This window comes from Lissotriton vulgaris, chromosome 3_2 (genome assembly GCF_964263255.1).
Source record: "Lissotriton vulgaris chromosome 3_2, aLisVul1.2, whole genome shotgun sequence".
Taxonomy (NCBI): domain Eukaryota; kingdom Metazoa; phylum Chordata; class Amphibia; order Caudata; family Salamandridae; genus Lissotriton; species Lissotriton vulgaris.
In genome coordinates this window covers 104,425,055-104,440,200 of record NC_141690.1, presented here as the reverse complement: position 1 = coordinate 104,440,200, position 15,146 = coordinate 104,425,055, and the positions used below count along the sequence as shown (strand labels likewise).

The 15,146-nt window shown below is 48.3% G+C and overlaps 1 protein-coding gene across 1 annotated transcript in view; it reads right to left on the bottom strand.

Annotated features, from left to right (window-relative positions):
- The window catches only part of MED28 (mediator complex subunit 28), a 175,001-nt gene that overhangs the window by 101,027 nt on the left and 58,828 nt on the right, over positions 1-15,146 (bottom strand). The window contains exon 2 of the mRNA XM_086964053.1: positions 11,682-11,748. Coding sequence (XP_086820179.1) covers positions 11,682-11,748 — 67 coding nt within the window. The remainder of the gene's footprint in view (positions 1-11,681; positions 11,749-15,146) is intronic.

The following is a 15,146-nucleotide window of genomic DNA, read 5'->3' as shown; positions in this document are numbered from 1 at the left end:
ACTGTTGTCTAAATGGGGATGGAAAGTTCTGATTTTCATTGGTATGGCTTTAGTTATTCTCTTCTCTTGTTGTCTTTGTATCCAGTGTGCTCCTGCCGTTTGTAGTCTTTGTGCTACTACGTGTGTGCGGAGACCTGTCTCGAGAGAAGTAGAGAGTAATAGGATGATGCTCCAGCAACACCTAGATGGTCTGATGAAGATTGATATAGACCTAGATTCAGATTGACGTGAGTTTAGGTTATTGCCTAAGTAATGGCAAAAGGAGGGTCTGTGGTTCTGTGAAAACAGGCCTCGTTACGTAAGGTTATGGTTTCGTCAGGATTTTGGTGATGTCGAACCGTATTTAGTGAGTGCGGCTAATGTGGAGTGAATTTGTCACGTTAGCTAGCGAGTACATTACAAATTTGGAGATTTCATCCCGAACATGGGTTCCATTTTGTTTGAGCCTACATTTTGTCTTGCCATCACGCAGGCCGACAAGCGTGGTCGAACGAATGAAGCGGCCTGGCCTTCATGTATTGGTATACATTAACAGGGTCTTTCTTGACTCCGAGGTGAATTGCAAGGATCTGATTCCTTCACCTGAAGCTGACCCTACCGAGTCAATTTCCCTGGTTTGATCGTTGTCTGAGATTGCCACACATTGTTCAGGATATCGTTAACTTTTAGTCTCCTTACACATGCCTTATCTTGCTCATTATCAGACATTGTTTCCTTTTCTATGTTCTTCATTACATGCATTGTGCTTTTCAATTATGGGTTTGTCCTGCTTGTGGAGATTGGATTTGGGACATCCCCAATGATTAACTTTGGGTTGGGACATATCAAACTGAGCTTTTCGTCATGTGAAACTTTGTTTGAGAATGTACTTCATTGGTTAACTTTTTGCACAGTGGGAGTGTATGTTTGTAAATGTGAATATTGTGTATAAAAGGAGATGTCTTGCTCTACGAATTTGAGCAGTCTCCTGAAATACCCCCATGCTGTATTTCTAGGATCACCGTTACTGGCTGCAGCTAATAAACTTGGCCTCTGATCCACCCAGAAGTATTCCGTGTCTCTGTAAACCAAGACAGGTGAATCCGAAGACTTTGGGCGTGCCCCTGATCCGCTGGCTTCTAAAAAGCCCAGTTCTTCAGCACTGAGTGGGATTTGGAGTGTATGTTGCATTGAGTGCAGTGTATGTTGCATTGAGTACAGTGTAATTATGGGTCGTGTAATTATGTGGCGCTGAGTGGTATTTGGAGTGCATGTTGCGTTGAGCGCAGTGTAATTATGTAGCATTGAATTATGTGACACTGAGTGGTATTGTGTATAGTGTATGTTGTATTCAGTAGAGTGTAATTGTGTGGCGTGTAATTATGTGGCACTGAGTGGTATTTGGAGCGTATGTTGCATTGAGTACAGTGTAAATATGTGGCGTGTAAATATGTGGCATGTAATTATGTGGCACCGAGTGGTATTTGGAGTGTATGTTGCATTGAGTGCAGTGTAATTATGTGGCATGTAATTATGTGGCACTGAGTGGTATTTGGAGTGTATGTTGCATTGAGTGCAGTGTAATTATGTGAGTGTAATTATGTGGCACTGAGTGGTATTTGGAGTGTATGTTGCACTGAGTGCAGTGTAATTAAAAACCAAACATGTGATGTGTTACAAAGTTGCCTACAGAGACGCGTTCCAAAATTGTCTTTGGATTTTGTTTAAAAAAAAAAAAAATCACACGCTGCCGGGGCACATTTGCATTTCGTGTTAAGTTTCCCTTAAGAAGAATATAAATGCAAGTGCAGATTTTCTAACTGTTTCTAACTGTTTGTGTTTAACCAACATGCAATCCCCAATTGTACGATTTCTGTGATCTTTCTTAGGCAGGCTGGCACAAAAAAATATTTTTTAAAAGCTGCCGTCTAATCATAGCCCCGGCACCTCTTGTGTCACAAATTAAGCACTGGAAAAGTGGCTGAAAGTAACCAGCACTGCGCGATGCAGCTGTAGCTAAGCCACAAACAAGGAACGGCAGCTGGCGGAGTGCACGTGCATTGGGTGATAAGTTGCTTTCAAAAACAATATACACGCAAGTGTTTATTGTCTAAAGTTTTTATGTACATTAACACAGTCAAACAAGAATTAAACAAGACCTGTCAAAGAGTGGTTCTGAGTATCATTTTTTTTCAAAAGGATTAGGCTGAAATTCAAAGCGAGAAAGAAGGCAGTGTGAGGCGCTGAGGACATATGGCACTGTGAGGAGCCTGGGAGACATGCGTAGATGCTAAGTGAGTGTCTGAGGAGATAAGGACACCTAGCAGTGGCGGGGGAGCAGAAGGAATTCCTTTGAAGTGTGATGCCGAGGCTCGGGGAGCAAATGGCAAGCGCGCACATGGAGCACATGCACTCTGCGAAATCCGCCTGCCAAAGCCCTTGGGCAAGAGTTTGTTTCAACACCTATACTCTCGCCTATTAATCCCTGCGGGATATAGGCGAGCCCTAAAAAAAGGAAAAAAGGAAGCTAGGGGCAGGCAGCAATAGAGCGAGAAAAGAAGAAATATAAAGTAGGGAATTACAAGCACCGAAACCGCCCTCATTGCCGCCACCGATGACATCAGGACCTTGCTTGACAACGGAGAAACAGCGGCCCTCATCCTCCTAGACCAGTCAGCCTCATTCGATACGGTCTGCCACCGCACACTAGGAACACGCCTACACAACGCCAGGATCCAAGAGAAAGCCCTGGACTGGACCACATCCTTTCTCTCCGGCAGAACTCAGAGCGTCCGCCTCTCCCCCTTCCGCTCTAATGCCACCAAGATAATCTGTGGCGTACCGTAGGGCTCTTCCTTCCGCCCGACGCTGTTCAACATCTACATGGCAGCCCTCGCCCCACAGCACGACCTCAACATCATCTCCTACGCCGACGACACCCAGCTGATCCTCTCCCTCACACCACCAAAACCAACCTCCACGAAGGAATGAACGCCGTCGCCGAATGGATGAGGAGCAGCCGACTGAAGCTGAACTCGGACAAGACTGAGGTCCTCCTCCTCAGCTCCACCCCCTCAGCCTGGGACGACTCCTGGTGGCCGACAACACTAGGAATAGCCCGACACCCACCGACCACGCACGCAACCTAGGGGTCATCCTCGACTCCACCCTCTCCATGACTAAGCAGGACAACGCCATCTCCTCATCCTGCTTCAACACCCTCCGAATGCTACGCAGGATCTTCAAGTGGGTCCTCACCGAAACTAGAAGCACAGTCACCCAGGCCCTCGTCACCAGCAGGCTGGACTACGGAAACGCCCTCTACGCAGGAACGTCGGCCAAGCTCCTGAGACGACTGCAACGCATCCAGAACGCCTAGGCACGTCTGATCCTCAACATCCCCCACCGCAGCCACATCACACCCCACCTGAGAGACCTGCACTGGCTCCCCGTCAACAAGAGGATAACCTTCAAGCTCATCATCCACGCACACAAAGCTTTCCACAACACCGGCCCACATACCTCAACAGACGACTCAGCTTCTTCTACACCCCCGCCCGCCAGCTCAGCACCGCCGGCCTTGCCCTCGCCACAGTCCCCCGCATCCGAAGAACGACCGGTGGCAGCAGATCCTTCTCCCACCTCGCTGCTAAGAGCTGGAACACCCTCCCCACCAACCTACGGCAGACCCAAGACCTACTGGCCTTCAAGAGACTTCTCAAGACCTAGCTCTTCGATCAGTAGCAGCACCCCCCCCCCCTCAGAGCCTTGAGACCCTTACGGTGCGTAGTGCGCTTTATAAGTGTCTTGATTGATTGATTGAAAAAAGGAAGCTAGGGGCAGGCAGCAATAGAGCGAGAAAAGGAGAAATATAAAGTAGGGAATTACAAAAGAAGAAAGAAAAGGGGAAGTCCGTGTGCTGTTGTCATGTTGTCAATGACCAGCTCCCTTTGAATCGAGGCTCCTGGTCTCAGCGGAGGTACGATCGTGCCAACACACACTGCCTCGCCTCAGGGCTGGACCCGCCGATCTGCCCTCAGGGAATTCGTGGCACCTGTTTTTAGGGGGTCATTGCCCTGCCTAAAGTGCCTGAAGTGCAGCTGCTGACGTGAAACCATCTTCCTTACACCTGGTGAGTCTTGTTCCCCCCGCCCCGCACTCTGACCGACTGCTCCTGAGTCCGCTGGGCTGGCAGCCTTCGGATGGGCTCCATGGGTACATCTATGGGGTGCTCTGGGATGGGCTAAATTCTATTGGATCCCCTGTGCCTCAGCTGAAACTCCTAAGCTCTTCCTGGTCTCCCTATATCTTAAGACTCTTAAGTCGCTAGATTTAATGGCGTCACCCTACTGTTTCTGCAGTTGAATCATGAGTTTTACCTGAGTTGCTGCTCCACTTTGTTTTTTTTTTTTGTTGTCAATTCTGTTTATTGGCATTTATATTTTACATTACTTGCAAAGTTTTCATTCACTACATCACTGCAATTATGACAAGTGTTCATGCATACAGTTCAGTTCAAGAAGTCTTTATTCGATTAATTCATCATAAAAGACATAAATACAAAAAACACAGTAACATATGTAAAATCAGTATTAAATCATTGGCATCGAATAACTTCTTGCAGAAGTATACAAAAGTTAAAAAAGATACAGATACTGGTTACCACAGTAATATAGGATAAAACAGTCTCAGCTAATTTAGATTAATAAACCTACTTCTGATAATCCAGGCCCAGCCTAGGAACTTGGCTACCCCCACCACAATGATCGGATCCAGATTAGTTTTTAACAGTCTCAGGGCCTCAGCAGACGAGCGTGTGCCTAGTTGGCTACAGACTGGTTTGAGCCACTTAGATCTGGGGGCAGAGTATTGGGGGCACACAAACAAAATGTGAGATAAACTTTCCCCAGACCCTTGACATTTTGCACAAAACCCCTGACTAGCTTTTCCCCACTTAGTTCATGCATACATAGCATGTTAAGTCCCCTAGGTACTGCAGTGTGGCACATGAATATAACTGGGTTTAATACATGTACCAGAATATGTCTACAGCCTAAAGGGGCCTATGCGGCTCAGCCCTGTACACAGAAATGCTTTTTATACAAGAACGGTAAATGTATTTTCAACACAGAACAAAAACTGCGGCATGATCATTGATGCTCCACTTTGTTGACTAAGTAGAGGACAAAAAGCCCGCTTCTGCTAACCTAAAAAAATGGGGTGATATCACTCGGTTCCATAGAGACACCTTTACTGTTCTTATGGCCGAAACTTTGGCGTGTGCCCTAGGGGCTGCTCTTCCTGTGGACGGATGAGTGGCACATAAACCCCGTTTACTGCTCTTATGACTGGAACTTTGGTGTGTATCCTAGATGCTGCTCTTCCTGTGGTTTGATGAGTGGCACATAAGTCCTGTTTTTTACTAACCAAAAGACCTGGTGAATAGCACTAGGCTCATTAGAGACTCCTAATTGCCCTCTAGCTGAATCGTTGATGTGCCCCGAGTTGCCGCTCTACCTGGATGATTGAGGAGCTGCATGCAGGAGGGTTCCATCTGGGGCCTCTGCTGCGCTGCCCTTGAAAGTGATCCCTGCTCCCTCATGGGGTCCTATGAGCTCTGACTGCTACTGGGTCCCTCTCTGCCTTATCACCCAGAATTAGCAGCGTGGTGGATGGCCCGGCGTCCTAGTCGCTGCGGCAGCCTATCCCCGTAGACGCCCACGTCCGAACATCGCCAGTACGCTCGGGACCCTGCCCTAATGCTTGGACAATCCTGCTCCCTTAAGAAATCTCACCATTGGATACATCTGGATCAACCCCTGCTTCTCCACATCGTTTCTGTGAACTAGTAGCGCCCCACTCTAGCCAGCATGGCAGGTCGTGGCCTAACCGCTACTGGGGAAAACTCGTATACTCTGGTTTACCCCCCTAACCTCTCTAAATCCACTGCAAAATCCTTCAAGCACGCCACTTTAAAAAGGCACCCTGAGTCATTGATCTCTGACCTGCGATACAGTGCGGACAATGGCACAATCCTTAATGACCTCATCTTTTATTCCAGAAGAACCTCTTCTTGGCGCAAAACCCTTGCGCACCTCCTCTATGTACGTGCAACCAGGAAGATTCTATACGGCACTAAGCTCACTACAGCGCCCGCCACAATCCTGCAAGCTGACCTCACCATCACACTATAAAAACGGCATCGTCCTGATCCAAGCTACAACTAAAAACCTTAATAAATTTGCGGACCTCTTTACCCTCCTCAGAAACCACGTGCATGACTCTCACAGGGTAACCAACACCGGCTCAGTCGACCCTCCAACTAGCCAGTCTAACGTGCCTAGCCACCCTCAAACAACCCCCCCCCCCCCCCAAGGGTTTCCAACACAGTTCATCCCAACCCCTCTAGGACGCCGCCCAGGCTTGCCAGTAGAATCGCCGCTAGTCCTCCGGTCTCCTCCCCGCTAGTTCCCCTCTCGGTCCTTGAGACTGATACTCCTCCAAAGACCTATGACACAGATCGAGCTAGCCCCTCTACCCCTTTTCCGACACATGCCGATAGAACGGTCCCTGAACCACTAGAACCCCCCCCCCCCCCCCCCCCCGCCCTCAAGCAGTTCCCTCCTATTTGGATATCAAAACTCTGCTCTCCAGAGCAACCAATTAACGCAGAGCATCTATAAACTTCATTCTGGACCTAAAGAACCTCCTTCACCTCGCTGAACTCTCCTTCGCTAACCTCAAGCCCCCACGCGACTCCTCCCCCACCTATACCACCAAGCACCCTCAACTGCTACCCCTGGAACACCTTCGCCCCCGCAAGCAACCATGCCCCCTCTCGGAGGAGGAAATCCTAGCTCTCGTCCTCTCCTCCAAATTATTACCCTGGCCACCCCATGCCCACCAGACCTCACTGAATAAGAAAGTCTAGCCATCCCCCTTGATTACAACCCTGCCCCAGTTTCCCCCTGTCCACCGGACGTGAGTGCCGACCTTGCCATCTGCTTGGTCGCCATCAACCCCAACAGATCAGCTACCCTCCGTAACAGAAGCGTGGGTAATAGCAATCTAGCGCCCATACCCCTGTCCGCCCGACTCCCATCTCTCCCACCGACCCCCCTCTGTCTGGCCTTTTAATCAACTGCCGTTCGGCTGTCAGGCATGCTGCTGATATCGCTGATCTCATCCTGAACAAAAACATTGGCTTACCGATCCTGACCGAATCGTGGCTCAACAAATCCTCATCTCCATGCCTGGATCTCCTAGTCCCTTCAAACTACAACATTGCTAGGCTGGATAGGCAATCCTGCAATAAAGGAGGAGGCATCTCCTGCATCTACCGCTCTACCCTCATTATCACTGAACTTCTAGCGGACACCTCAGACTCCTGCGAATACCTCGCCCTTTCCATTTGAAGCAACTCCACCCAACTGTGCAATCTGCACATCTTTTACCACCCCCCAGGCACCAATGACACCTTCACTGACCACTTCATGGAAATCATCACAGCCAAGGTTTCCTCCAAAGCTAATGAAATTTTCCTTGGTGATTTCAACCTGCACTGGAACGATCCTAAGGATACTCATGTCAATGCCATCAAAGACCTCCTGGCCGATCAAGCCCTGACCCAAGCCTGCACACTCCCTACACACTTGAAAGGGGCCACCCTTGACTGGATCATCTCCAAGGAGTCAACAGTTAAACTTATCTCTATAGACCCATGCAACTGGTCAGACCACCATACTATCTCCTTCCAATTACCTGGCACCCACAAAACAAGCCCACCGCAACCAGTGATTCCAAAACGCTGGGTCAGAGACACCATAAACCTGGACCTCAGGGAACTGAAGGCTCGCTGCAATTTTGATCCCCCCCCCCCAAAATCGCATATCAAAACGGCCAGTGACCTTTATGACCACTACTCTGCAACTATAACTAACATTCTAGATGACCTAGCCCCGCTAAAACTAAAAACTAAACAAATCAAAGACAGGAATCCCTGGTTCTCTGGCTCCATCAGTAACAAGAGGCGAGCCCTCCGACAATCCGAAAGAACGTGGAGACAGCACCCCTCAGCAGTACATTTAAAATTTTTCCACCAGGCCAGAAATGTCTACAACAGGCACATTCTCAATGCAAAAAAAGAATTCTTCAGATCGGAGCTGGAGAACGCCAAGAACAGACCACGCAAGCTCTTCGAACTGGTCAAACACCAATCTAATAAACTGGCCAAAACACCAAAAGAAACCCCCAAGTCGCTACTATCATCTGAGAATTTCTCCTTTTTTTTCTCCGTCAAAATCAAAGCCTTAGGAAACGAACTCAGCTCCGCCACAAACTCTCAACCCTTTCTGGATCTGCCCCCTCCTTCCGCATTGCCCCCACAGGCTTCACCCAAAAACCAAACACGTTGGTCTAACTTCAAGCTCTATGATGAAGACTCGGTCTCAAAAATCCTAGCTACCTTGAACCCGAACAACTACTTTTATGACCCGCTCCCCTCGAACTGCCTAGCTGCCGCCACCCAATCAGTCGTTCCTAGCTGGACTGCAATAATCAACGCCTCTCTCAGGTAGGGATCGATACCAGACTCTCTGAAAGCCGGCCAAGTTCTCTCCATCTTGAAAAACCTGTCTCTGGATCCAGCTCCCCCGATGACAACTTCAGACCTATCTCCAATATCCCTCTCTTAGCCAAAGTGTTGGAGAAGTGTGTGCAACAGCAGCTAAGCCATCACATCAACAACTTTCATTTACTTGAAGACTTCCAATCAGGATTCAGACCCGGGCACAGTACTGAAACCACCATGCTCCACATTGTAGACAATGCCCTCTAAGCCCCCGACAAAGGCAAAACTGGTCTCCTAATCCTCCTGGATCTATCCTCGGCCTTCGACACAGTCAATCATGGAAAATTACTCGAACGCCTCAAATTTAGAATGGGATTGGATGGTTCTGTTTGGGTCCTTCCTCCAAAATCGATCACAAAGATTCCTAATTAACGGTAACCTGTCTGCTCCCTCCCAGGTCACAGTTGTAGTCCCTCAAGGTTCAACCCGGTCCCCCACCCTCTTCAACCTTTACATGGAACCACTTGCCGAAGTACTACACTCCCCGAACATCTCTTACCACACGTATGCTGACGGCACCCAGATATACATCAAAACCTCATCCCTCGAGGTGATTCTATCCCTGAATGAGGCCTTAAAAATGACTGTCCAATGGCTCGCCTCCAATCAACTCAAACTCAACGCAAAAAAAAAAAAAAGAATTTCTCCTAATTTCCCCCCAAAAAACTAACCTTGAGATTCAGATATGGATTAAGGCTATCACAGCCCTAAACTGCCCACTGACCATTGTGGACTCGGCCAAATCTTTGGGCATAACCCTGGACTGCAACTTGAACATGCAAGACCACATCAACTTGATGGCTAAATCAGCCAGATTCCACCTGAGCTACCTCTGGAAACTGAAACCCTTCCTAGACGCTCCCGACCAAAAAATGGCAGCCCAGGCACTAGTCATCTCTAGACTGGAATATGGCTGTTCTACCCTTTTGGGGCTACCCAAGATCTCCCTGGCACCTTTAAAAGCCTGCCTCAATGCGGCTGCCAGACATCTTACTTGGGCTCAAGGAAATTCGATCACATTTCACCTCATCTGAAAGCTCTGAATTGGCTTCCTCTTGAGGCCAGAATTCAACTCAAACTGGCATGCATCACGCACAAGGTACTATACTCCAACTCCCCTGCATATCTTGCACAGAAACTCGTGGTATCTGGAGGAACCAGAAACTCCAGGTCTGCCAGAGACCTCTTGCTCCAACCTGCCGGCCTGCAGAAAAAAAAAAACCTACATTCTGGCCTTCTCTGGGGCCGCACCAAGAGTATGGAACTCTCTACCGCCCGCTGGCACACTTCAAAAAGGATGCCAAAACCTTCCTTATGGGCAAATTCCTCGCTTAATGTCCGCCTCAACCCCCCAGAGACATCTGAGACGATCGCTACGAATAAATGTATAATGCAAAGTGTACATATGTATGCTCTATCCCTTAGGTACCCAGCACCCTGCCCCTTCCTGTTCTATTGTGTACTTTTGTGACTTCAAACCTATTGCATACTGTTTTGTTCCTGTAAAGCGCTCCGATACCCTAACGGGTCAAGTTTGCGCTCTATAAAACACTAAAATAAATAAAATAATAAATAAATAAAATCTCTGTAAAGCGCCTTCTCGTCCTCGGAAGGTAGATTTTTATATTTTTTATTTTTGTTTTTTATACACGTGGTCTAGTAGGACTAAAAAGCGCTTTACAGAGATGCCAAGACAACAGCACACGCCATTTAAGTTCCCAACAGATGATTAGGCTAGGCCCATGAGGGGTCAGGGACATATCGTAAAAAGGAAGTGCTAAATACATAAGCAGGCTTTAATATTTTTTATCCTCGTATGTACAGTTAGGGAGAATATCCATGAACACGTCACTGCCTCAGAGGTGAAGTGGGATTTATTCTGATGTAAGGTTTAAAAGTCTTGTGTGGAGCCTAAGGTAGTACTAGACAGGAAGAAGGGATAGAGGAGAGCGAGGTATGCAAGATTGACAGGAAGAAAAAATTAATATAGAGAAAGAAAGGACGGGCAAAGGATAACATCAGTGGGAAAAGAAAAGATTCAAGTGCACAGAATGGAATACTTTGTTTGGCTATGATTTGCTGTAGAGGAATCAAGATTTAAGGAGAAGATTTACAATGTAGGAGCTTCTTCGGTCTGGTTTAAATAACACATTAGAGGAGGGAGTGAAAAAAATCTTCTGTTTTCCGCTGCCAGAGCTGCGCTGTTCATTCACGCTGACGATAAACGCCATGAGGTGACAGAGCAGAACCGCCGACAGGCTGCGGGTGGAGGGAGCGAGCAGCGTTGACTGTTAAATGCAGGTATATTATTGGAGAAACAGTGCCTCATAAACGAAGCAATGGTGGGAAGCGACCATAAAAAACGCCTAGGGCTGACGGTCGTCGTAGAGGAACAATTTATTCTAACATGCAGCATCAAGGGGATACATCTGTGCGGGGAACGACAAATCCCACCGTATTGATATAAAAAACGCGTTGCACAAGCATATTTGTAAGCACATTAAAACAGAGCTACTGATTGAGAAAAAAGAGAAGAGACTGGAGCAGACCAAATATTGAAAGAGGAGTAGATAAAAGTAAACGCACAGAAACAAAAGTATACAATCTAGAGAAAGCAAGGAGGAGATGTCAGAGAGGGAGTGTGAGCGCAGTCTGCTCTTTTTCGAAGCACATGCTCGTGCTTGTGGCGCACCCCCTGCTCGCTCCCGCAAGGTGGATGCCGCCACAAACACGAGTATGTGCTTCGAAAAAGAGCAGAACGATGGCTAAAGGTCTCCTATGCAACGCATGCACGCTGCGTAGGCGAGACCTAAAAACCATCTGGCAGCAATTCGAGGAGTTCAAATGATAAAGTATACAGCTAAGCGACAACGCAAGCGCAGTCTAAGCTCGACATAAAAAGGCAGTCTTCTTTCAGTAATTAACAGTTGCCAACCAAAGCACAGTTAAGTATTCACAAGTAATTCTGAAAATCATTTGTTACGTTAATGTGAACATAAAATCCCACCTAAAGAAAAACTACATTTTGTTGAAGAGATGTTTGTAGTTTATTTTAGCAAACAAGATAGCTCACCAGTCCTGATTTCCTCCTGATCTGTACCATTAACGTAGTCCTGGCTCACAAGTGAAGCAAAGCATGCCTATAAAATCAATAAAAATAAATACAGCCTCAATTTAAAAAAGAGAAATGCATTCAGTGTGCAGAAACACAATGCTATAATAATGCAGCACACCTTTCTACAGCCTGTTTTCTACAATGGAATACTTTGGAAATATTCCAGAAAGCAGTACTAGCTTTCTGAAGAGAAAAGGCATTAAGACACATTAACACAACAGGACACATAAATGTCAATCAGACATAGATCACAGATCTGTAAGTAAACAGTTTGCATTCACCTAACACTATCCAGAACAATGAAGATGACAGGCAATTTTCAAAATAATTTGAAAAGGCGCACGTGCTCTTAAAGCAAAGTCTTCTGGATCCAAGATGATCAAGAAGTCCGGTCTATGATTATTACTTATGAAGTGCCCCATATGCCGAAGTTTCTTGGTGCTGTAATTGTGACTGATTAGAGCTTTGATCCAGTGAAATCAGGAGGAAATTGGAATGCAGACAACAAAGGCTTTACTGGGTAAAACATCCTTCAGCTGAAATTAGAGGTCACTGACAGCTACTACAAATTTCAAAGCAGTCTATTGATCTGAAAAACACACTGCCAATTATGCCTGGTCGCACCAGACAATGTACAAGCATCAAAGTAAGGTGGTACTTTTCCTCAACATTTCAATTCAAGAGTATTTCTTTAACGGAGTTTGGAAGAGTGGGTGTGCATAAATGTGCCAAAAGGAAAGCAGGCGACATCTTGTAGCCAACAGAATGTCCTTTTCCAGCACTTATTCTGGACTCCTGTTTTTGACTCTCGTTCTAGACTTTCCTGTAATCCTCATTGTTTCAATGGCATGCATGGTGCATCAGCAGCTTCCATTAGCACTAAATTGCTGAACTTTTATTGCCTGGGATCGTTGCACAAAGGAGCATCTCAAGACTTTCAGCAACATAGACCCTTGACCCGGTTGCCAGGCAGGTCGCTCCCCACGCCGTGCAGCTTCACCTGACTGTGGCCGTGTCTGAGTCCCAGCTGCTGCTGTCGTTCGAGGCCCGCCTCCACCAGCAGGCTACCACCTGCGCCCATCCCTGGTGGCCAGTGGTAGGCCTTTGGTTTGTTTTTGCCTGGATACAGTGTTTTTTCTTTGCCTTCTGTAAACTGTATTTTTGTGCTTCTCTTTGCCTTCTGTAACTGCATTTTGTGCTGTTGTGCCCGTTTTGCCTACTGTTCCGCGCCGGTCCCGCTTCCCGCCGCTGCGTCCCCTGCGTCTCTGCCCCTCCGCTCTTTGCCTTCTGTAAACTGTATTTTGTGCTTTTCTTTGCCTTCTGTATCTGCCCCCCTCTCGCCACTACGCCAATCCCCTCGCTCCCACCTCCCCTTCTTATGGCTGGCGCGCCAAGGCAAGCCCATCTGCACCCGTCCGTGCCTGAACCACGCCTAACGCCAGAACCCCTGGCCCCCGCGAACGCCACAACACCTGACTCCGCTACGATGCCAGCACCCTCCACACACTCTATCCCGGACAAGAACACACCTGCTACTGGGCCACCCCGAAACGCACCCAAGGACCTTTCCCCTGCCTGAACTGCAGCTTCACCAGCATCCGCCCGTCAAACCACCTGGAGAACAACAACACCTACTCCACCACCCTGATCGACAACCTCGCCAATCTCTGACTCAGACAAATCGTCACAACACCCACCCTCGCCGCCGGCCACACCCTCGACCCCCATCTTCTTCGCAAGCCCCCACGTCTCCCTCAACCACACCACTGCACTCCACTGGACAAACCATCGCTACATCCACTTCACCTTCAGGAAGCCCACCACGCACCACCGCACCCAACAGATGCCCCACCGCTGCTGGAGCAAAGTCCCCGAAGACCAGCTAACCACCACCCTCGCCCAGAGCCCACCCTCAAATCCCGCCGACACAGCCGCCGCAACCTCAGACAGTGGATCTACGACTGCGCCAACACCCTGGCCCCGTTCAAGAAACCCTCCAGCAGTCACACCAGCAAGAAAGGCAGCTGGTTCACCGAAGACCTCCAGGCCTCCAAACGAACATGCCGAAAACTGGAGAATAACTGGCTCCGCGAACGAACACCGGACAGATATGCAGCCCACAAGAACGCCACCCGCAGACATCATCACCTCATCAGATCCGCCAAAGGGACCTCAATCAAAGACCGCCTAGACGCACACAACAGCAAAGAGCTATTCAACATCGTGAAAGAACTCTCCAACACCAACGACATCCCCCTACGCAAAACCTGTGCGACTCGCTGGCAACCGTCTTCCACCGCAGGAGACCTGAATGCCATAATGGACCCGGAGATGGATGCCTTACCCACCAGAGACAGTTCAAGAGGGAACGCATCATTACCTGACTTTCTAGAAGCCTTGGGCATCACGGATGTGTGGCGGCATCTACACCCCGCGACGACACAATACACTTACTACTCAGCAGTACACAATAGCCTATCTCGCATAGACTACTTTTTGTTACTGGGGGTTGGGCTGGGAGCTGTGGACAAAATAGACATCCTGCCCAGGGGTATATCTGACCACTCACCAATCACTTTATCTCTCACCACCGGGGAAAAGAAATGCGCTAGAATCTACCCAATATACCCGAATTACTTAAAAGTCCCTAAGATCCGGAAGAAACTCAAACTAGCGACAACACATTACTTCACAGACAACACGGGCACGGTGACCTCACCGTCAGTCTTGTGGGAAGCATACAAAACGGTCCTCAGAGGCGCAGCAATAGCAGCGATAACAGGACACAAACGGGACTCCCGGCGAGAACTCACGGAGTTGGAACTGACACTCAACGACGCAAACACTGCTCACATGGCGAATCCCACCCCAGCCACAGCACACACATTGCAACTAAGGCAGCAGCAATACCAGACCCATCTCAAAACGACGGTTCAGGGCTACATCGCCAGCACTGCACACAGAATTTATGATGTAGGTGACAAAGCGGGATGAATGCTGGCATGGTTGGATAGGAGAAAGGGGGGTGCGAGGGGTACTCAGAAGCTTCACACTACTGACGGCCAGGTACTGACACACCCGGAGGAAATTGTGCACACTCTAGCGAATCACTTTCGAGATATATACACCCCGGAACATACCATCACCGCACAAATGGCATCGGCATCGCTAACTGCAATCGACATCCCCAGTATACCACACGAGGTTAGGCAAGACCTAGAGATAGACCCGACAGAGGAAGAAATACAGTTGTCGATTCAGGCATTACAGTCAGGCAAAGCATTGGGCCCTAATGGACTACCCGTGGAATGGTACAAAGCAATGGCCTCGGAGCTTAGTAGACCCCTGTTAGAAATGTATAAAGAGAGCAGGGACAGGGCGGAATTACCACTTGACCAGCGCACGGCCACGATCATAGCTATA